Genomic DNA, 24,347 nt, shown 5'->3' with positions numbered 1-24,347 from the left:
ACTTTATGGCTAATATGTTGACAGAACAAGATGTTTTGCTCTCTGTACTTTCTTTTCACTGAATGCTACTAATTTTTTGAAATTCAAGATTCTGTTCCTAAGTAAGTATTTTGGCTCTCTTGCCTGTGTGCATACCAGCCCCCTAGCATTTTCTCAGTCTCAGATACTTGACCTCTGTTATGAATAGAGGGATGGAAGAACATTTAGTTAACCTGTCATGAATTTCTTTCCCCTTCATACCTTCTGAAGTCCCTGTTGCTTTCAGCATTTCACTGGCTTCACTTCTGGTCATCTTGACTATTGATTTGCGTTCCATAGAGATCCAATTCCAGGTATGCCAAGTTTCTTTTGCATCTTTTTATCAGCCTTTTTAGTGTTTTGGCCATAAATTTTCTTAACTACTTTTGAGGAATAGCTAATGTATAAGAAACTTTGTTTCTTATAACAGAAAGTTATAATAACTTATAATAGTTACTTATATAACTTATAATAGTTTCTGTCCTCTCTCTGGAGGGTGCCATAGCCTTGCCTTAATGTGCTAGGGAATACAAGAGCACATTCACAGCTACTGCTTCCTAGTCATTGCTGCTCTTGCAGCCCAGAGCAACCAGATTGGGAATACAGTACTTCTGAATTGAAAAGAGAACTTGAGCAGAGCTGTATATTAAATGATTCACTGCTGGGGCAAGGCACAGCTCTCCATCTTTCTGATCAGCATCTTCAGTCCTGCAAACAGCATGGCATTGGGTGGGAGATCAGGAGTGTCTCTGTGGGGAGAGAAGGAGTCTGAGTTTCACCTTGGCTCTAATTATGTCTTCTGTTCTTTCTGGAACAGGGGAATCAAAGTGATTAATCTTTAGCATTTTGAAACTGTACCTCCACACCTCTTACCTTGATAAGCAAGAGTACAGGGTAATTCTTTGTCTCACAGCTTTCTGCCTGCTACTGAGGCTTACTGTTGGCTCTGTCTGGGAGCTCTCACTCTCAGAATCCATCACAAAAGTCCCTCGTTGCTGCCAGTGACGTCGGGGCCATTGCCTCAGTGCCAGTATCACCAGGACCCATCTCTGGCTGCTGCCAAGGCAAGAGACATCTCAGTTCTGACATATAATACACAAGTTCCCACACATCATATATCAGTCCAGTGGCCGTAGAGGTGCCTGCTTATCTCTTTAGTTCCTTACATAAAGTGATTTGTGCCAGTATTGTCAGCCTCAAAAGTAGCTGTATCGCTGGCTCTTTGCCAGATGTTCAAACTGTGGGATTTCCAGCATAGCTAGCAGTCCAAGAGAGCAAGTAATCATAAAATCTCTACTTACTTTGCACCTGTTTTGTTAAAGGACTTGAGGCTGAACTGTATCCAGATTATACAGATAAAGACTGCGTTTTTAATTTTTTTAAGTAATGCCTTTTTTTCCCCAAATTGTACTTCAATGCCAGTGTAGTGCTACTAATGCTAGTTCCTTCTTGCACACATAAAGATGGCAATGCCAATTTGTGAATTGACATCACTTTCTCTTGCACACATAAAGATGGCAATGCCAATGTGTGAATTGACATAACTTTCTCTTTTTTTTTTCCCTTTTTTAAAGTGATACAGACATCATACAGTTGTGTGTTATGTCATTACTGGGAGCTTCCACATTTCTGCCATGTTCCAAGAGCAGTCTTGCAGTGTGCTCTGGGCAATCAGTGCTTTTTCTTCAGGCTCATTGTGTCATATTTTTCTCAATTAGAACCTTGTGCTATAATTTCTTTTTCTTTTAGTTTTCACAATAAAGTAGGTATTGTAAGCACTGGGAATAAGGTTTTTTAAAGTACTTCCTCTCCTGTTTCCCATCCCATGTGGTCGTACTTGTTCTATCCAGTGGAAATTTGTGAGAGAGCCTCAGGAGAGAATTATTTCATTTTTGAATGCCTGAAAGGCTCTGATCCTCTGAATTCAAAGGCATTTGGGGCTACTACTATTGAAGGGAAAATTCTGACAACATCTGATCCAATATAAGTTTGTTTTGACTGCATTTTACTTTGTTCCACTGAATTTATGCCTTTTGAAATTTGTGGTCAGACTGAAGCACTAGCAGAGCAATTATCACCTTTATTTGTATGTTTGTAAAGCTTTTAGCAGTGCAAGGTTGAGCTGAGTGGCAGATCTGAGTTGGTAGGGTGGTGTTGTGATGAAGTGGATGCAGCTTCCCTCCTGTCAGCAGCTGTTTGCAGTTGTGCTGAGGTGCAGGGTCCCTGTGAGCCCGGTACCCCCTGCAGCCCCCACTGTCCCAGGGTGCCCTTAGGCTGATATGGGCTCTCTGTGAGGGAGAAATGGGCCCTGCTGTGTCTCACAGGGCTCTCTGTGAGGGAGAAATGGGCCCTGCTGTGTTGCTGGAGAGCTGCTGGCCATGAACTAGTATAGACATCATGCAAGCAAAAGTCTCCTTTCTTTTTATACAGGGATCAGCTGGCTTACCTGGAGAAGCTGGGCCATCTGGAAACTTGGGTGAAAAGGTATAATAATGGATCTGACTACTCAGCAGCTTTGAAAACCATTGGGGTGATAAAGTACTGGTGAGAGATCATTTACTGACTGCTGTCAGAGCTGATATTCCTGTAGCTATTTCAGAGCATGGGGATTTAAAAACCTGTAATCCAAATGTTCTTATTTGAGGTATGTATCTGATATCCTTGATTTTACTTCACAGTTAATTTGGAGTTGGCAGATTTGATACCTTTCTTATATCACTTTACTATGCTGCTGTTATTTCAAACTGGCATGCATTATACTTGTTTTATACAGTACTCACTAGTTTTGCACTACTACATAATGAGGAAAAAAGTAGAAAGGTAAAACTTGGCTGTATACATTAACTGAATAAAAAAGACAAGCCTGAGTTTTGTCTGCTGTGCAGTAACTGTTGTGTTTGTGAAAGCAAAGCCTGGCAGACTCAACGTGACTAGAGCAGTATAAATAGCTGAAGTGTATTTGACATGGTTTTATTTAGGTGAAGTGTTTTAAAACTGAAAACCAGGAAGTTATTACTGGACTGAATGTCAGCTTCAATTATGATAAAAACATAATTGTTTGTCAGAATGATGCAGCACCATTTGTATTTCTTTCCTGCAGGGCTGAATTATTTCGCCTAGACTGGTGTCTGCTACTTAGATATTTTATTGACTGAGTCTTAATCTACTATTAGGAATTCCATTAAAAGCTGATTATAATTTATATAATCTGTGAAAGGAAATACATCAATTGAAAGCCCTGCTTTAGATTTAGACAAATCTCATATGGTTTTAGTGATAATGTCATCTTAGAATTTCATGTCAAAGGATTCTTGTTCTTCATAATTACATTTGGCCCAAAAAGATTACCTTGTGATACTGCTGCTAGTTTAGCTAGGAGAGGGGAAAGGCAGTAAAAGACTAATTAATTTATCATCAGCTAATAGAAGGAAGCTTCTTCATGGTGCAATAATTGTCACTGCTGTGCTGTTTCTGTAGAATTTATTCTTCCTCTCCTGTGGGTTAAGTAGTGCAAGGTAACACATGCTGTGTGGATTTAAATGACAAATGTATTTCCATCATAATTACAGTATACAATATAAATTGTAGTGTTATTACTCTGTCATGTGCACTATTTGTAATAAAAGAGTAATCTTCTGAGGATAATCTACAGCTAAGTCTGATATTTGGGCTGAATGTGACATGAATGAAAGGTGAAAAGGTATGGAAGACTGGAAAATACCCTTCCTGCTTCCCCTACTGAAGTTGCTTCAGCAGCTCTTGAAGGGCTGGCCTTCCTTTTACAGCTGTGCTTTCCTAACACATACTGAAAAAAAGAGAGAGAAAAAAGAAGTCTTTTTTCTTCATTTGCTGTCCTGAATTTTATGGATTAAGGAACATACCATAAATATGATGCACCCAGCAGAGAGAAAACATCTTCTAGCAGCAGTTCTCAGAGACTGATGTAGTTAAATCTCTTGTTCAGTCTTCTAGGAAAAGAGAAGACAGATAAATTCAGTTTTATCATTTTTTTCAAAAGATGGATAGGCTTGTAGGAGGAAAGAATGCAGAAATTTAAAAAAAGAAAAGTTTAAAAAGGTCTCTGCACTGTCTCTGAAGGGCAGTCTCTCAACCAATAGTATGATGCACTGACAGGTGTGCTGAGTGGACATTAGCAAAAGGGAAATATTCAATGTTCTTTTATTTTTCTTCTCTTTCTTTGTTGTTGAAGGGCGAGCGAGGCAGTCCAGGACCTGTAGGTCCTCCTGGAGAAAAAGGTGTCATGGTAAGCTACAAGTAATGTAAAATCCACTATTATGCTACTTCTAAAGGCACTTTAGTCTCCAAAACAATTTCGCACAGTTCTAGCTTTGCAGACCCTACGGGAGAGCAGTATTTATGATGCATAGTCCCTATAAAGTTTCATTTTATGGCTTTATCCCCTCAGCAGCAGTGATAGTGCAAAGTGATCTGCTGAATGAAGTAGCAGAGCAGCTGCATTTTTGAAAAATGGCTCTAAGCAGGGGAAATTAAAAGGAGGGAAAGTAAAATAACCATTTCCTGTGTAAACCAGGTAATCCAGGCTATTCTAGTAGATAGAGTAGTAAATAGCATCACCTCTAATTCCACTGCCCAGCACTTCCCAAACAGCTCCTGGGTGCCACTCCTGTGGGAGGACAGGATTCCTGGCAATCCCCCTTGTCCTAAGGCAGGACACAGCACTCCATGCAGCCCAGAGGTCACTCCATGAAAGGCTGTTGGGCTGCAGAAGTGACAGACCATACATGCGTCCATTACCATGTTCTTGTTGAAGTTCTCTAGAAAATGCGCTGTAGGCTTGGCTGTTGCTATAATAGCAATTTAGATAAAACTGTTCTGTCTTTTCTATGTTTATTTTAATTCTAGGGCTATCCAGGACCTCCAGGAGGCCCTGGACCTGTGGGGCCAGAAGGATTACCTGTAGGTATAGGGTGGTGCTTTGGTTTGACATAAAATGAACTATTTTCAAATTGTCTTGCTTTGGTGAAGCCAAGAGTGGTTTCTCGTTTGTACTGCAATCTATAAAACTGTCATGAAAATGCACCCATGCAGACAGAATCTGTTCATTTTGCCAGGATGATCTATGAGAGAGGGAAAAATAATTATATGATTTACTCATCCATTTAAAAATCACTCCATTGAGACAAGTAGGGAAATGGAATTTTGCAAGGATGGTTAATAATTGCATAATATTTTTAAAATTCATTGGTGCCTAATAGAGTATGAATAGATTCATTATGTATTTAGTTTCATTGTTAATAAAAAATAAATTATATTCTAATCTGCTATGTATAATTGATATAATTTATCTACCGTGGGTCTTCAACATAGATAAAAAAAATTAACCTTTTTTCAGAAAATATTCATGCTTTTTAACATAATGTTGCTGAAATACAAGTATCTTCTGAAAATTTTGGGATATTAGAAGTAATCTATCCAACAGTCACATCAGTGTTTTGTAAGAATAATGTTGCATAGAGTCTGTTAATTAGATTTTTCTACATAAATTGTACAAACACGATTAATTGAATTTGAACCATGAGTGAAAGTGATTGATTTGTTTTTCTTGCATTGGTTGTTGCTCCATGTGCATAAGCCTTGTAATTTTGAGGAACCTGTGCTTAGAAGCCAATGAATAATAAGTTTGTTTGACATGTAGGGACCTTCAGGGGCACGAGGACCTTCAGGGCCACAGGGACCTAAGGGAAGAAGAGTAAGTACCAATGCTCCTTGTGTTCCTTAGAGCAGAGAGTGGTGTGCTGCAAAGATGAATCTGGAATATAACCCATTTACAGCTGCTCCCTTTGTCCTCTGGACTGAACTCCTTTGTACTGAAATCAGATAGATTGTACTTGTATTTCTGTGGAGGGAACAGTATGAATCTTCATTTCTCCTCACAGTGCAATGAGCTTTGCCATTGGTGCCAGCTGAGAGCTAAACTAGAACCAAGATGACCACTTGACTCTTTTCTGTACACATAAACGTGCAAAAGTTGTCATTTATAACTACCACTGGGCTATTTCAATGTTTTAAGTTCTTTGGAAATACAATCAAAATCTCTTAAAGACAGTTTTGAGGGAGGCAGAAGTGTAATCAGAAGATACTGTGTGCAAAACTTTGAACCTGCACTTGTTAGATTGTCATTTCCATTTCATTTTATCAGGGAAATGGAAACCATTCTTTCACTGTATACAAAACACTGATCCAAAGCCCACATTAGTGGTGTCTGTCACCTCACCTCCCAGTCTGACGCCATATCCATGATTCCTAAGAGACTTGTACAGCTCATACCAGGGGCTGGCCCAGGGTGTCTTCACAGCTCCATTTATTCCTGATAAATATGTCTCTATGATTTTGGCAGCACATCATGGAGTGCAGTGCTTGTCATTAAAGATCACTCAAAATAAATCCCAAATATCCCAAACTCAGTGAAAGTCCAGTTTTGGAATTGTGGTTTATGCCTTTGCCTCTGCCCAGCATGACTGAGAGTGTCTCATGAAAGAGGCTCTCAGAACAGACCCAGGCCCTCAGGCTCTGAGAACAAACTCTCACTGAGGCCACTGAGAATTTTATCTGCTCTCAAGATCAAAATATCAGACCAAAAGTGGAATCTCACATAGGGAAAATATCTGAGGTGCCCTGAAACCTGGGGTTTGTTGTCTCTGGATTCAGAAGGAGAAGTGTCAGAACCCAGAGCTCTGTGTGGAAGGCCTCAGAAAATGCATAGCACAGTCAGATACAGCAGTTAAATGGAAGCATATGGAAACTTCCCTTCATTGTGTGGAAGCAAAAATGTATCCTGTCTTCACAGCTGGAATCTGTGAGAAGTCTTAGAAACACTGACCCTCTACTTGTGCACTGTCACAGAATGGAATCCTTCACTTCGTAAATTCTGGACCTTTCAGCAATGGTTTTGCATCCAAGCTTACCCAGCGGTTACTCCTGTCTGAGAGTATCCAGCTGTTCACTCTGCAGTGCACCAGGAGCTCTGGCCAGCTGAAGGCAGCCTGTCTGGGAGCCTATGGAGCACCTCACCCTGGGGGATTTCAGGGAATATGCCACTGAGAACAGCACTGGCTCAGAGCTTCCTCAGCTCATGCTTGGGACTTGATGCACTTGGCTAGAATCATGTGGAAGGTTTATTACACTTTATTTTTTTAGCGTTAATCTCATGAAAACACAGAGGGAGAGCGCAATTTTGTAGATACTACAATGGCAGAATGCCACTGAGGGTGAGAGTATCAATATGTAGGAGAAAGAATTTCTTTCCATGACCAGAGGGAAGAAATGCGTTAGTCTGGAAGCCTGGCAGTGTAAGCATGATCTTCTGTTGTCTTTGCTAATGTGTGACATAAACTACAACATCAGAGACTGCTTTCAGTCTTTTTCTTCAGTCTTTTTCATGCCATAATCTTGGACTAACACAACTGTAGCTCCTAGTTTGAGAGGAAGAGATTCTGTATCATTAGATTGATTTCATAAGTGAGACCTAGGCAAAATTCTCAAGAGGTGCTAAAAGTCTTGGCATTTAGTATTCTTCAGATTGGCATTTGGTATTTTAAAGCTCAAAAGAAGTAATTTTTCTGCTCTTAACTTAACTGGCATGAAGAACCTCAGCTGCCTGAGGACATCTGTGCTTTGTTTTAATGAGTGATATCTTTCATATTTCTCACAGGGAAGATGGAACTTAGCAAATTGTGTGCACTTGTGAAACAAGTGTCCGGTGTCCAGGGTGGTTCATTGATAACTGAATGTTTATCTCTCTCACTTGTTTGAAGGAAGTGAGAGTAAATTGAGTAATTTTTAATACTCTTTGGGTATTTCTAATAGTCTTTGGGTATTTCTAATTTGGTAATTTCTAATATTCTTTCTAATATTCTATTGAGTAAATTTCTAATATTCTCCCATATCAGCCACTAAAAAGAGAAATAGCTATATATTGTGTTTGTGTTATTTCTGCTTTCTGGTATTTGGGAAACAGGACGAGAAAGAACAAAAATAGTTAAATTGTGCTTTTTACCTTCTTAGATGAACTTTTTCTGAGATGATCATCCTAGAGTTTTCATTGTAAAATGTTCCATTTTAGAAACAGAGCTGAATCCATGCCAAAGAAAAAAGCAGTAGCAATCATTTGGCAGCCTCACTCCCCAGCTCTCTTGGAACCTAATTTAAATAACAGCAGGCAAATCAAGTATAGCTCTCATTCTGTACTAGCTATAGTAAGAAATTGTACAATCCATTTCATCTCTGCCAATAGGAGCCACACCATACTGTTTATAGGAATGTTATTGTGTGCTTTTGTCAGGATATTAAATTGCTTTTCCCTTGGATTCCTGCCCTTTGTTCTGTGGCTGGCTAAAGGAAGGCATGGCCCAGAGGATCATGTTGCTTTCTGTTACTTTGCTTTCAATTCAAAGTTATATAGTAGAAGGTTGGCGTTTTAAATGGTAGACTTTTTTGCTTAACTATTAGTGATCAGATCAGTTGTCATGGGCTGCCATGAACTCCAAGGCGAACTCAAGGTGAACTCCACTGAAATGGAGATCTGTGTGAGTGCCAGAAAGGTTTTGGTGTGTTATGTGCATAACACAGACTAAGAATCTTGTGCAGTCTTCTGACAGGCCTGTTTCTCAAACTGCAAGCTATGATCCTCTTTATGATTAAAATTATGTCAGAAGTGTTGAAAGACTTAATCTGGTAATTCTAAATGATAGAAGATAAAACCTAGAAAGACAATTCCCTATTACACAAATCTGTAAAATGGAAACCTGTCCTTTTTCTTCCTTGAATATCTAATCTTGGGATTCTATCCTCTGGTCAGCCCTGTGGAGAGCACACAAAGAGAAATGACAGGTCACATATCTAAAAAGTCTGAGAAAATCTAAAACTATGCTGCAGTTGCTTAACTTTATGCTGTCAATTTCCTCCTTCCTTGTGTCACCATAGATGGTTCCTCCACAGGTCTTCCTTGAGGTTCTGTCCCTTCCAGCCCCACAGCTGAATGACCTGTCCTCACTCCATCTCCGTTTCTTCTTGGCTCTTCTCCTCCTGTTCTTTGAAACATTTCAGATCAGGGAACAATAAATTTTCATCACAACTGATATCTGTGTTACAGATAGCAGTGACAGAAAAAAGTGAAGAGCAATAACCTGAAATTAATTTGATTGAGACATTTAGCTTTCTTTTGAATTATGCTATGTAGCAATTCAACAATTGAGTTACACAATTGCATAATCTTGAGTCCCAATATAGATGTTTTTATAAAAGCCTTCTTCATCTTTGAAAACACCACTAGTGTTTTGTTTCTAATCTCTGAGGGCACTGAAGTCACAGATTTTTTCTGTAGACTTCAGTATTGTTTGGTTTGGGACCTTTCACATTGAGTGCCATGTGGCAGCTCAGTGTTGTCTTCTGTAGCCTCTTTTCTTCTGTAGCTTCTTTTCCTCTCTAGCCCAAAAAAATGCCTGTAACTGATCAGTCCTGGCTTATACCAGAACAAAAAAGGTGACCAGACTAGCCCAAGGATTGCCTCACAAAAGCTGTGTCCCAAACTACAGACTATTTCATTCAGCTCTCCCTGCCTGCCCTTTTTCCTTTTCCTATGCTTTCTGTGTTCCTCTGTGCTGGCCAGAAGTAGCAGTGCTGAAATGATGACAGATGAATTCTCATGGGATATTTCTGGCTTTGCCAGGTGTTGTGGTTATCTATCAGCTCACAGGAAAGGCCTGTTCCTGAGAGGTTTTAATTTCAGGAGAAAAGCCTAAATGATTCTGGATACACTCAGTTCCTGAGTTACCAGTCAGCCATTTTCCCTTTTGCTCTAGAGAAAAGTGTTCCAAGAGAGGTTTTGATATTGATCACTGAGTCCGAGTCAGAGACAACAAATTCTGGTATGTTTTCTCTCAAAATATTCAAGAGAGATATGGAAGTCACAGATATTTTTTTGGAGGGAAAGTAAACTAAATTAACTCAGATGTGCTTCCAACAAGGTCATTTTTCAAGCCACTATTATTATAATTTAGAACATTTATATGATTGAAAATCAGTCACGATTGGATGCCCTTCACTATAAACCATGACACAAGATGTCAGGTTCTCTACAACTCAGAAATTCACCATAGAAATGGAGATTGTTTTCCTCCAGGCACTGCCATAGCAGTGTGCTAACTCCTTCTGATGCCAGCCCAGCCCAAATGCCACCAGGAAAGTTGTTCTGTCTTATCCTCCCAATGCACACTGCTGTAAAGAGCCTGTCTTGATACTTATCTAGATCTTCCTTTGAAGTGGTCATTGGTTTTAAGTTGTTATTAACTGGTTTTAATTTAGCGTTCCATACCTAAACAGTCATGGTTTTTAGGATTATGGAAATAACTTCCTAAGTCAGCATGGATAAAATATTATTTTCCATTTTGCTCAAGACATATTTAAGGATTTTTCATTTGCTGGTAAGCTAATGGATTTAGATTACCAATTTTAAATAATAAAACTCCAAATGTTTTCGCAATAAGTATTTGCTATATTATGCTACAATAATATAACAGGCTATCTTTGTTCATCTATTGCTTATAAAGATTAATTTACAAAAACATTTTAATCTAACAATAGACCACAATAGTTCACAATTATAAATTTCTTCTAATCTTGCCTCAAACTGGTTTACTAGTGGAAGAATTTTATCTGCTTTTTTCAGTCTTACTAGCATGATTAATTTTTGTATATACATCTTATAATGTGCTCAAAAGCAAGTACTCTGTATATCCAGTGATCATCTAAATCCCTCTAAGTCCATGTTGCTTGAGTACAAGGTGGATTAAAAAAAGAGCAGAAAATGTCAGCCGGCCATCTGGCTCCAGCAGGGACACTGAATGTTTTATTTACATACTTTTTAAAAAATCTTTCTTCTTAAGTTCATAATTCAACAAACCAGAAACTTACTTTATTCTTTGAAGCTTTATTTCACACTTGACTCAAAATGAGAATTGGTTTTCCTGCTAACAAAATGTTTCCCCTCTCCTAAAGCTTATTTAACATCTCCTTAATGACCAGCAAAAATAATGCATAATTAGTATTCCAAATCACTTGTTCAATATTCAGGGGCCAAGAGGTCTCGATGGTCCTCCAGGAGAACTGGGAACAGAAGGTATTAAGGTGAGTGTTTGCATTGCTCAGTACTATATAAAACACTGAGGCAGACCATAAAAGAGAAAAGTAAACAAAAAAACCTCCAGCCCATCATGGCAGAAGCCAGAGAGTTCCATTTAATCCAAGAGATTTGCAAATTTCTGGCTTTTCCAGGTACTTTGAAGCATTTTCTGTAGTTACCCAGCATTTAAACTCACAGTAACTGCATGCAGCTTATCAAGCAAATGTATGTAGAATTTACACATTGTTTGTTATTTATCAGGGAGAAAGAGGTGGTCCAGGAAAGAAAGGAGTTCCTGGGCTCATTGTAAGTATTGGAGCCAGTGCTTGTAGTAAGCTTTAACACAGTAACTCTGATTTCTGAGCTGTGTTTGGAAATTACTTGAATTGTCTTTTGATTTTTCTCTTTAACCAGGGTAAAGCTGGAAATCCAGGAGAGAGAGGAGATCAGGGTGCACTTGTGAGTATAAAATTCGCTAGTACTTCTACAAAAAAAAAAAAAAATCCAAAAAATCTCATACTTTGTTTGACACTTGGGTATGAGGAAGTTTCTCTTTTTCAGAGCAGCTGGAAAATTCTGACGGTTTGTATTTATTCATACAAAGAACCAGGGACAGAGGTGCAGTTTTAAGGATAAAAGTCGTTGTAACAAAGAACAATAATTCTTTAGATAGATAGAATTTGGGGTAGGTGTGTGTTATCAGTGTAGGGATAAATGTAGAAATGTGTTAAATGAATATCATGTATAGAAGAAAATTCCTTCTTTTAGTGCTTTTTTGAATGGAAATCTAATGTATTCTATTTGAGGCTTTTTTTACAAAGCAGGTTATCAGTCAGTCCAAATTGTACTGGATTTTCAACAAAGAGAGAAGCAAAAAAAAACAAAAATAAAGCAGGGATGATGGTGATTTTGTTCTGCAGTTTAAACTCAAAATGTTGATTGTCACCATACTTCTCTTGCAGTTTCTGCTCAGATTTAGGAGCTTGTTGCCTCTCACATTTGACACAAGGGGTTTTCATTTCCTCTTCATTCACTAGAACTTTTAGATGTATTTATATTCACAGAAATAAACGAAGCAAAATCTCTTGAGGCTGAAATGATGTCTAATAGCACATTTATTGCAAAGTACAGGATAGTGATCTATTACTCCTACAGCTACAGTTTCTAGAAGACAGTGTGAGAAAGAAATGCTATGAGGCAAGTTGAGCAGAGAGAAAAGTGTGCTGTGAACCTTCCTGATTCTCTAAAACACAGCCCCTAGGGCAGTTTGGACATACACGCAGCACATGGATCTAGGGAGGATTACAATGAACTGGTAAATGGTGGCTCAGCTAAGATTCATTTGGATGTAAAAGAAAGTGAGGAAGGACTTATTGAGGACTCCCTCACCTGCCACAGAAGCCAGTGATATGTCAGTGCATGTCAACCAGAAAAGGCTGCACATATTTCATGGGTGTTTCTGTCTTAGTTACTGTGTAAGCAAAAACAAGAGAGGACGTGGCTGTGCTCAGAATATGAAGGACCTTCTTTCCAGTGATTTTTTTTTTTTAATTTTAATCTTCCAGGGTTTGCTTGGGCCTCCAGGAGCCACAGGAGACAGAGGACCAATGGGAGAGCCAGTAAGTTGATCCTTATGCCTGCTCAAAGTTTTTCCATGTATTTGTTAATGCAAGCTCCCTGACAACTCAACAGCTCCATTTTACTAAGATCCAGTACTGCCAGCTGTGGTTAGGTAGGAATTGTGGGGTGATTGCTCCAAAACTGCAGAGCTGGAGTCTGCCTCCCTTGCTTAGTGTAACTTGTCCATAGAGACCTGTTAATCTTGTTGGGAAGCTCTGTAGTAAGGGGGGCACAGCACAAGAGAGCATAACAGAGCATGGACCACAGTATAATGTGGCTTTACACCACACTGAGGTAGAAATCTGTGTTATGGATTAGGTAAGTGTATGTGGCAATACTTTAGAGGTGTTTTTTTAGGCAAACCTTAGGATTGTTGTTCAGGAGCACAGGGACCACATCTATTTGGCAGGTTAAATTTTCAAGAGGCTGCTGTAATAAACCTCAGACATTCCTCTGCTGGATGGATTCTTGTTGCTGTGTCAAAGCCACGCTCACTTTCATGTGGCTGATATTGTTACAGGAGATCAGGAAGAACCTGCAGCAAATAAATGCACTGAGCTGCAAGATATAGCTGTGACAGGAAAAGTATTGCAGCACCATCTCTGGGGGTAAATCAGATTATGTAAATACAGGAAAAGAATATGTGCTGTCTAAGTAGGATTTGGGAGAAGGCTCCCATTTTCTGGTGCAGAAATCTAATAGACTTGTTAAAAATTGTGTGTTTACATTGCTTCTGGAGAGTTATTTTGCACAGTAAATTGCACATAGTTAAGTTAAATCTCAGAAGTGAAGTGTTGATAAAAATTGTATTAATTTTAGTATTATCTGTATTTAGTATTTTTATAATATTTATTTCTACTAATCCATGCTTACAGAAAGTAATTGCACATTTTGAGGGCTAAAAAAACCCCAACAAATTCTCTTTAGGATAGAATTGCATATTTAACTTGAGCTCCCAACCTGTAGGAATGGCAAAATATTTCACAGAAAATGTGTTTTTCCAATAGTTATCGCTGGATTCCTGTTACTTCATCTTTTTCATTTATTATATCTTATCTTCATGTTGCAACATCTGAGAGCCTTATAATCAAAGGTTTATATGTCAAATTCCTGCATTTTCTGGCCAAGACTGAATTTTCATATCGAATAGCATGCCTGTCTGCCTTACCTAATCTAAGTGGTCTGCATTTCTCTGTCCTCACCATCATAGAAACATGTTCACTGTCAGAAGAAAAACTTATCCTGTGAACAGGGTATCTTTTCTATCAAGTACTGAAAGAGTAAAATATCTTCAGAAGAAGGTCTGTGGAGCTACAAAGAAGTGATAAAATGACAGAAGATATTGCACAATAAAATGCATGGCTCTTTTTTAGCTGCCTATCCAAGCAGCTTGATTTCATCCTCTGTCAGCTGGTCACTGTGTGAAAGCCAGCTGCTGAGCTTTTCTGGCCCTGTCTCCAGTTCTACACAGAGCAGAAAAGCCCTAATTGTTGGTGGAGGAGCAGAGAAATATGAGCAATTACAACTATTTGTATTAACGGGATTGATCTAAATTGCACTCAAACTTTATCTACTTGTCAGACATTTCAATAAAATCCTTTGCAAATTACCTGGTGTGAATGGTTAAAAGGTGTTCCCATATTGCTGTAAAATTTTGGCGTCTGAAAGTCTCGGGAGAAAGATACATTACTGATGCAGCAGCCTTATCTCCATGGTAATATGAAGAAATACTTGATTTGTGAAGCAAACTGAAGCTTTGTGACACTTGACTAGTGGAATTTCATGGAGTTTCTGCAAATGAAAATCAATTAACTTAGTTTAGGACAAAGTGAATTATCAAAGGGAAGTAACTGCAGTTTTAGTTGTTCATATTTAAATGAAAATAAAAGGTAAAATAGATGCATCTGCTGGAATTCTGTCAGTAAGATACGATTTACATTTTTTTACAAGGGAAGAGAATATTCACAGGTCATCAGGAGGAGCAAAACCATATGCAGAGTCTGGAAGAGGAAGTGAGACAAAATAAGAGTAAATATTTATTTAAATGGCTTCTGTCATAAATAGAAGCAGCATCTTTCTTTTACAGGAGAATTGTAGATCAAGAAAATGTTTTGAATTTAGAACATGTTTAGACACAGATGAGTCCCAAAGGGATAAATAGACATGAACTTCCTTGAAGTTCAAAGACTGATTACATGCAGAGAGCTGACTTGTCTGGACATACATTCACAGTGGAATCAGCTGTAAGCTGTTACAGGCAGCTTCTGCTCCCAGCACACAAATCCTGCTCTGCGAGCTCAGATCTTACATGTGCAGAGAATTTCACCATGCCACTTTGGGAAATGATCCTGTTACTGCAGTAAATTTACTCCTTACATGTAAGGCTTATCATAAAATGCTTATGCTATAGTTATCAATATTACTAAGAAGGCTCCAGCCTTTAGTCTGTTATGCCTCAGTGACTGTCCTGTCCATGGTGAAGTAGTTGTTTCCAGTTAATTCCATACCAGACTGTAGGCTTTTCCACAAAGCAAACCAGACAGTCTAACAAACCTTAATTAAACAAAGTCTCAGCTGGTCAAGAGAAGAGCTTAGTTCAGATAATAATTTATTTTTGATCTAAAAGAAAAGATATCTGTGCTATTATTTGAGATGTTATTTCAGTGCATCAAGGTTGGTACTGTATGCCATCATGGGACTTGGATACACGGTTGGATTCAGGAGGAGGGACAATGAAATACATTTCTTTATTCCAGTTGGAAGAGTTGTGAAGAGACAAATTGAACACTCTACAATGTAATTTAATGTTAATTGAATAATGCATCCAAATTTTTGTTTAATGCCAGGGTCCAAGAGGACAACCAGGGGATGCTGGCCCTATTGGAGAAACAGGTTTTGAGGTGAGATTTTAATCACTTATATATCAATTACAAGTACTCAAACAACTGACTAATCCTGGACAATATGTTTATAAAAAATTTTTATAAACCTGCAGCTGACTTAAAAATCATGAGCTTGTCAGAGACTCTTACTTAAAACTGTTACCAGAGAATGTCTAAAATAAGTAGATTGTTCTGTTGTAAGCACTGTCTTTGAGCACATAGTTATGACATTTGTCATAGAAGGTGAATGTTTAATTGGGTAAACAATTTTTTTGAAAGCACTGTTCTCCTTGCAGTTAGCAGTAAAACACCATTAATCATATGTTCTTTCAATCTGTAGATAAAGGAAAGCAGCTGTAGAAAGCCTTCTTGCTCACTTCTGCTTCTGTTTTTTTGCTTTATTTTTAATATTTCATTGAGAGAAATGTGACAGAATGTATTAGCAGCATTTGTAGTGAAGTACCTGAGGGATGAGCTCACTTAGAGCAGCAGGGATTTGGCTTACTCAAAGAAAAGCTCTTCCTCAGTCACCCAAAATCCAGACTTCTGACTTAACTACTAAGAGGTTTTATGTGTAAACGTTACAAAAAGCAGTCTGATATCATCAACTCATTAGGGGCTGAGGCCTCCAAAAAGGGTTTAGTTCTCCAAATACTGGGTCTACTTGGCTCCAGGCCTAAACAGAGCTGAAATTGTCAGTCAGATTTGCAGAAGATAGATGCTTGCTCAGCAGTAATTTATGGTGAAACGTACAGGCTTAGGGATACTGCTGTCTTCAATATGTTCCTGACCCACACTGTATTTCCTGAACTCCTTCTATGCCCTCCTTTCTTATCTGTTTGGTTCTAGAAAGAGCAAAGAACTATGTTGTCTAGATTTGATTTTTCAGACCTTCATCCTTTCCAGTGTCTCAGGCCATTCTTCTGCTTCAGTTTTGGGTGTATTATTTAGTTGTTGCAAAATTATTACTGTGACCATGTAACAGTAGCTCTTCTACCATTCAGGGACCTCCTGGCCCTGAAGGAGAACCTGGTCTGCAGGGGGAACCAGGCACAAAGGTAAATGTTGAAATTATTCCCTCTTAAGATGTTTATATTTTCAGATTCTCATAAAAGCAAATCAGAGAGCTCTGATTCATTAGCCAAGTAGACAGTGACAGACCATTAAGAAATAGTGTTATTGTCATGATGACTCCATCAGCTGTAAACCCTGTCATTGTTAAAAATATTGTCCTTTAAAATGGAATGATTTTCCTTGTGATACCCAGGGCGACACTGGACCTGCTGGGAAGGCTGGAGAACCAGGTGACCAAGGTTTGAGGGTAAGCTGTGGATGCAAAGCTTATTCCACAACAGAGAAGAATGTAACGAACAAAGTGCAGGCTGAGAAATCTTGATTTAATGGAAGAATTTGATAAGCTATTTTCTGATAGCCTCTTTTTTAAAGGAAGAAAAAATTGAGTGTAATATTGTAGCAAGGTAAAAAGAGTATTGGCTGGTGAAGGGTGGCGTGAGAGCTGCTCAGCAGAAAGGGACTTGGAGGTGCTAGTCAACAGCCCATCTGAACATGAGCCAGCTGTGCCCAGGTGGCCAGGAAGGCCAGTGGGCTCCTGGCCTGTGTCAGCAATGGTGTGGCCAGCAGGAGCGGGGCAGTGAATTTTTCCCAGTACTTGGCACTGGTTAAGGTGCCCCTTGGGCTTTGTGTCCAGTTCTGGGTCTCAGTTCAAGAGAGGACATTGAAGTGCTGGAGCATGTCCAGAGAAGGACAACGGAGCTGCTGAAGAACAGATTTCAAGAAGCAGTTGAGAGAGCAGGGCTTGTTTAACCTGAGGAAAAGGAGGCTCCTTTCTCTCTACAGCTACCTGAAAGGAGGCTGTAGTTAGGTGGGGGTCAGTCTCTTCTGCCAGCTAACAAAGGATAGAATGGATGGCCTTAAGTTGTACCAGGAGAGGTTCAGATTGGAACCTTCAGATCAGACGGAAAATTTTCACTGAAAGAGTGGTTCAGCATTGGAATAAGTTGCCATGGGAGGTGGTGGAGTCACAGTCTCTTGAAGTGTTTGAGAGGCATCTGGGTGTGGCACTTGGGAATATGATTATGGTGGTGCTGGGCTGATGATTGGACTCTATGATCTTGAAGCTTTCCTTCAATCTTGATGATTCTGTGTGATTCTGTGATTATAATGATGAAATATTTCTAATGGTAAATGGCCCTACAGTAAACATACCAATATAGTAGTTATCCACATAAACATGGAAGTTTCAGGACAGAAGAGGTATATTTTTGAGGTTACTGTAATTACATGTTATATGCTCTGAATCCAAGCAAAATCTCAGTGCCACTGTCTAAATCTCCAGGGTTATATGGGCATAGTATTGCCTCATTTTTCTAATGCTGATCATCTTTTATGTTTTCTTGTATTGGATATTCATGGGCTGTGACATTGAAGATAAATAAACTGCAACAGCAACTAGAAGTTGTCTAAAAGATAATAAACATCTATAAAACTAATCAAGAAATATAGGCAATAACTTTGTTTTCAATTATTTCTTTCTATAAGGGTGAACCAGGGCCTCCAGGAGAAGATGGGGCTCAAGGAAAAGATGGCCCAAAGGTACATTAAATTTTTGGAGCAGATGTAAAGTATTCTAATTGGTCTAAGGACCCAAATCTCTCTTTTTATCCTAGGTCAGCACCAGATCAACTAAGCCCATTGAGTGCACTTAGTTTTAACATAGGGAGTCCTGTAAATACAGGCTTTTCTGTATCTTTTGGGTATATATCTGGCTTGCAAGGGCTGCAAAGCTGAATAGCTTGACAAAGAAAAGCAAGCTTTACCTGAGTACAGCTTTTGTCTGTGGTGACTAAAGTGCTGGAGGAAGCAAGCCCAAGGCTGCTCTGCTCCCCAGATTGGATCAGTGCTGTGCCAGGGACTGTGGCAGGTGCCAGCACAGGGGATGTCATAGAGAACAATCTCAGATACTTTGTGATGGATGAGGCAAAATGTGCCTGTAGGAGTGTAGAAATGGGATAGAAAGGGCTTTACCCCAACTTAGATCCTGATCTGAATTTGACTGGTAAGGTTCACATCAGTTTCAGTGGGCTTTTTTTCAGATTCAGAGATCCAGAATTCCCTTTTCTTATGAACAAGTAATTCTGTAGAAGCAGGCTGACTAAGAGATTTTTGGGTGTTATTTACTGTGTTTTAGGGAGACCCTGGAGACCAGGGACTTGTTGGAGAAGGTGGTGAAAAAGGAGAGATGGGATTACCAGGAATTGCTGGGCCCCCTGGTGAACCCGGCCTAATGGGAATTCCTGTACGTATTTTCAGGTTGAAATGGACTTCTTGCTTGTTTGCTTTTAGTAAACAAAGTTAATTTTTCTTTCTTCCTTTGTTTTTGATTTTGCTGGTTTTCTATGTAATTAGAGATGACTGTATTTAAATAAGCTTCCAATGTGGTTCAGGGTTGGTAGAGAAAGAAGACAAATGCTTTTCCTATCTTAAATATGGGATCTCTTGGCAAATAGTGGTTCCTCACCATCTGTCATCCAGACACACACATGTACCACACAACCTAGAGCCTCTCACCTCAGCTCTCTCCTCTCCAAACAATGTGGCATCAAACATACATAGATCAAATAGTAGACAAGCATTAGAATTCACAGGCAACATTGTTAGGTCAGTTTGCCTATTTGTTCTGGCATCACTCCTAGCAACTAAAATCCATCCATGAAATTGTATGCAACTTCTTCATGAGAACAATTTTGGAGCACAGCTTCCAAAGCAAGTATTGTAGCTTTAAATCAGACCAGCTTCCCTTACCAAAAACCATCATGTTCTCATCTGCAGTCCTCTGGCTGCCTTCTGTGCAGCTTTTATGTGATGGTGGGGTCTGACAAAACATTGCTTGGAGCTCCAGCTGTTCACAGCTGGGAGCACTGTCCACTCTGTCCTCTAAGCATCAGTGCTACATTCTGCTGTCTTTTGTTCTGGGTTCTTCACTGTGAACTACTTTCCTAGGAAATGAAAAAAGTGTTCTTTAGTGCGCTGCAGAACAAGTTTTGTTTCTTTGACTCTATTTTGAATTGGTAGTTTTGGGGAACATTGAAAGTTTCATATGTTGAAATTATTGTAAAACAGCTCAACCCTGGCATATCTACACTTTATGTAATTATACTTGTGTACAGTAATCAACATCAGCAGTGCTTCTGTGCCTCAGTGAGACAGGCAGGTCTGGCAATTCGATTTTTGGGAGGATGTGGTTAGGGAGGGATTTTTCACGTTTTTGTTCTACATGTTCCAAAGGCAGCTGTAGAGCTGCCTTCTTCTCCAATCGTCCTCCCTGGCATCTGGGAGTGTACACAACACAGTTCTGGTTTGACCTCATTCTAGGGATGCAGACAGATCATAATATCCTAGTCTAAACATGGAAATCATTTTCCTATAGCCCATTGTCTAAGTGTTTCATTGGAGGTGAGAGTAACATTACATTTTCCTTGAACAGTAGCTTACAAAGCAACAAATAAGCTTCACAAATCTGTAAAGTAACATTTTCTGTGTGGACAAGATTTAATGGGTTTTTTTCTCCCTTATTTGCAGTGCATTTCCATTACTTTGATAAATAATCCCTGAAACTTGCCCACTTTTTTATGCTATAACTTGAAACAGCTCTACTAACTTGCTTGAAGACACAGTTAATGACATTTTTCCTCCCACCTCTCTGCTTTACCAAAGCCTACTTAGTTATGCATTTTGGAGCAGAGGTTAAACATGTTCCCAGGCCTTTTTCAAGCATTTCTTTTTCTCTCCCTAATAAATCTATAGGGCCCTGAAGGAACACCAGGAAATCCAGGTCAGAGGGGCCGTTTAGGAAAGAAGGTAGTATTTTTCATCTTCCCCAGTTCTCTTCCTTTTATCTAAGCTCAAATTTACATTACAGAATTCCATTGAACCAAAACTATCCCTGTTTTGTGTCATGCTTCAAGCCAATTTTTTACTTGTTAGCCATAGCAATTAGAATTGTCATCATTCTGCAATCAATAACATTCAAGGTCTTAGGAAATTTAAATTTATATCAAGATATGGTTTTGTAACTCAGGGCAATTTCTGCTTCAAGCTTTGACTAAAAGAAAACAAAGACATAATGAGAAGGCTTTAGCAGAGACTCTTTTATACTGCAGAGTTCTGAGCTCAGACATTCTAATAACTACAGTAAATAACATATAGTAAATGTCATACCTCTTAAATAATGCTGTTACACATTTTCATTAAGCATCAACTGCATTTTGAAACTTAGTGTCAATCTCTGAGTATTTTTAATACAATAATACCAACAGGGGGAAAAGGGGCAGCTTGGCCCTCCAGGAGAAACTGGCCCTGCTGGTGATTCTGGCCAACCTGGAAAGACTGGTCCTAAAGGTGCAAGAGGAACTCGAGGTCCCATGGTTAGTACAAAACGTGCTTACTTACAGAGCTCTTTCAGCATCAGAATGAGACCTGTTCACCTTTCCAGACAGAAACCTGGGGCATGGACCTGGAAGGAGCCACCTCAAGCTTTTGGTCATCTGGCAGTTATGGGAGTGGGATGGCAGAGCATACCATGGAACTCTCATGTCTCTCACTCCACATACAACCTCACTGCTGTGGGTGTTTATAAACCTTTCCAGTTCCAGGAACAAAAATCAAGGGGTTTGCTATCACATACCATCAGCCTTAGCCATGGCTGAAACAAAGCACTTCACATGAAGACTACTGCTCCTATCAAATAGGAATCTGGTCCAAAGTTGACTGAATTAAGTCTATTCCATTAACTGTTAGCTCCTTTCATAGCAAGCTCCACAAGCTTCCTCCATACTGTGTGACAGATGCACAGAAGCATCCAGGCTCCCTGCTAGAGAGGCAAAGTTCCTGTCTCTGTCCAATCCTGTGACCACTGAATGCAGCAGTGTGCTCCTGAGCTCATGAAGTACAGAAGCAAAGTTTGCTATCTAATGGCCAATATTTTCAAGAGGAGTCAACTTTCTGAGGTGATGACCACCCCCCTGCTTCCCTTAGCATACTAGCATTTAGAGTTCTTCCTCACCTCTCAAAGCTCAGATCTTTTTGATTTAATTATGCACAAAGACTATAAGGTTAGGACTCAAAACATTAACCAGTTTTTCCACAGAAAAATGAAAAGCCCAGTATTCTTTAATAAATTAAGTAGGACCTACAAGGAAGTTGTCCATGGTGTCAAATGTCAATATTTCAAGATTTTCCCAAGTGCTTAGTTTATATAGTAGGCATTGTTGTAGCACTCTGCAAAGGAGCTCGTTTCTCTCTCTCTGATTACTGCATTTAACAGGGACATCTAGGAGGAATGGGACCTGAAGGAGAGCCAGGAATTCCAGGTTATGGGGTACGTTTTTTACTGAATTCATGTACACATACATCCCAGAGTAACTCTGTGGTACTCTAATTTCAAATATCCTAGGAATCTGTATCTAGACTACACAAATATTCTCAGGACAGCCAGATACTCACGTATGTTTATGTGGTGTGTTTGCCTACTCAGAACTGTTAGCCTTAAGCAAGGATGCCTGGTTTTTGTTAGTTTGCTCACAGGGGGGTTTTACCATAAACTTTAAACTGTTGTTTATCCAAAGTATCTCACCCCTTCTGAATAAAGTTCCTCTAAAACTACTACAGCTATTCATTATAAAGAGAGTTCAGCAAACACCACCACCTCTGCTTACTGTCTGGCCATGTAGTTTCCATTTCAGTAACAGAAACTGATTGAATGAGGTTAGTTGAAGGACATAAAGATATTGTGGCTTTCACTGAAAAATAGCTGTGAAAATCATCATAGATTGAGTCATCTTCTTACAGTGCAGACTGTCCAGTCTCTTTTCCAAACAAAACCACTCATCACTGACCCCAGCCTTGAAGCAAGAACCAGCCCAGCTCCCATCACCTGCATTAAGCCCTATCAGAACATGTAGTTTCCCAAAGTGCACAGAGCTTTTCCTGCACACAGTCAAATATTCTGCCATTGATTTTGTTGTCATAACATGATTTAGAATAGTTTTCAAGAAGAAAAAGAAATGTAGCAAGTAGCTAAAAGAAATTTTGGAATTAATTATTTTTTTAATTATTTGTTTTAAAATAATTTGTGTTTGGTTTGCTTCTTTAGGGTCACCAGGGTCCACCAGGGCCCTCAGGGCCCCCAGGCCCCAAAGGAGAAAAGGTATGAACATGGGTTTTACTGATGTGTTTTGTGAAGTTATAAAGGGAGGAAATGTTACTGCACACCCACTGTTTTCCACAGCAAGCAGCAAAAGCCACCATTTGCAGTATTTGTTAGTGTTGTCAAAGACTAGGAAAAGAAATGCAAAGTGAGGAAATGGGTCATTCAGAGCTGGAGTCCAAAATTATATTGTTAAAATGTTTGAGGTTTTAAAGCACAAGGTACCCATTGTACAGAACACAGTCTATTGTATCAGACAGCAGCACTGCCCTCAGCGAGCACTGCTGACAAAAATAATCAGTGCAGAACCAGCTAAATATTTACTTAACTCTGAGTCTGTGAGTACATCCACAGATTTGCCTGAAAGTCCAGCTAGGATGGACAAATGTCTGTGGTTAAAATAAAATGTTAGGGACAGGATATGGCCTCAGTACTGCTATTTTAGTGTCAAATTTATTGTTTTTATCTCAAGTCTCAAATCCTAAAAACAGATTTGTATGCTGACTGAAACCCTTGTGACCCCAAGAGGGCAGGTACATGGATTCACTTCATGAAGATTGGGTTGGAGCTGCCCGTGACACAGAGCTACAGCCTGGAGCGAGTTTTGCAATAAATACTGTGAAAAGGCATTTAGTGGCTGATGTTGTAAATAGGTTTCGATATGATTTAAGAAACAAAAACTGAAAACTGATTGGTTGACAGCTAGGTGTTTAGGTTGCTGGGTCACTTCTGAAAAATGATGTACTGTGGAAGTATTGCTAGGTATCATCTGGAATATATAATCTTTTGTTTATTAACTTGGATGGCAGTTATTTAATATTTAAATTTTAATCCACTTCAGACTTAATGTTGGAGTCTTCTGCACTTTTGTTTTTCTTTCTGCTAAGTGTACTTCTCAAAATAGTGGAAGAAATTTTCTTTTTTCCCCTTGTCAAATATCCTGTTTATACTTTTTTTCATTAAACAGGGGCATGATTGCATGGATATTATTCAGTTAGCTGGGGTTTTTTCTTATAGCTGCCTTTGAGAATAAAGCAGATATTTAGGTTTTTTTAGTCCTTAATGTCTTTGGGACATTTAGGTGAATGTTAAAATGGAGTCACCATATCCATGATATTAAACCATAAGCATCATATTCACTTTTAGCATCTATATAACATCTTCTCTGCTTTTTATTGGCATTTGAACTTATGTGAATGGTAGATGAAGTTGAACTTCCAAGTTAACATTTTTTAATACTTCTCTTTGCTTTAGGGTTACCCAGGTGAAGACAATACAGTCCCTGGACTACCTGGGCCCATAGGTGAACCAGTAGGTCTTTCTTTCTCAAAAAAATTATACTAGTGCATCTCAAGACAAGAGCAAATGCATTTATTTCTGAAGCTTTATATCATAGTCTCAGGATTCAGTACAAAAATATAGAATGATGGTCCTTTAATGA

The 24,347-nt window shown here is 39.1% G+C and overlaps 1 protein-coding gene across 1 annotated transcript in view; it reads left to right on the top strand.

Annotated features, from left to right (window-relative positions):
* COL24A1 (collagen type XXIV alpha 1 chain) overlaps positions 1-24,347 on the top strand; it is a 118,767-nt gene that overhangs the window by 71,652 nt on the left and 22,768 nt on the right. Inside the window, 18 exon segments of the mRNA XM_014307434.2 lie at positions 2,449-2,502; positions 4,229-4,282; positions 4,903-4,956; positions 5,696-5,749; positions 11,131-11,184; positions 11,441-11,485; positions 11,594-11,638; positions 12,745-12,798; positions 15,646-15,699; positions 16,686-16,739; positions 16,949-17,002; positions 18,241-18,294; positions 18,890-18,997; positions 20,506-20,559; positions 21,018-21,125; positions 22,025-22,078; positions 22,853-22,906; positions 24,161-24,217. Coding sequence (XP_014162909.1) covers positions 2,449-2,502; positions 4,229-4,282; positions 4,903-4,956; positions 5,696-5,749; positions 11,131-11,184; positions 11,441-11,485; positions 11,594-11,638; positions 12,745-12,798; positions 15,646-15,699; positions 16,686-16,739; positions 16,949-17,002; positions 18,241-18,294; positions 18,890-18,997; positions 20,506-20,559; positions 21,018-21,125; positions 22,025-22,078; positions 22,853-22,906; positions 24,161-24,217 — 1,065 coding nt within the window.

The sequence above is a fragment of the Geospiza fortis genome, unplaced genomic scaffold (genome assembly GCF_000277835.1).
Source record: "Geospiza fortis unplaced genomic scaffold, GeoFor_1.0 scaffold403, whole genome shotgun sequence".
NCBI classification, from domain to species: Eukaryota; Metazoa; Chordata; class Aves; order Passeriformes; family Thraupidae; genus Geospiza; species Geospiza fortis.
The sequence above is the reverse complement of the archived record's forward strand: the minus strand, read 5'-3'. Positions and strand labels throughout refer to the sequence as shown.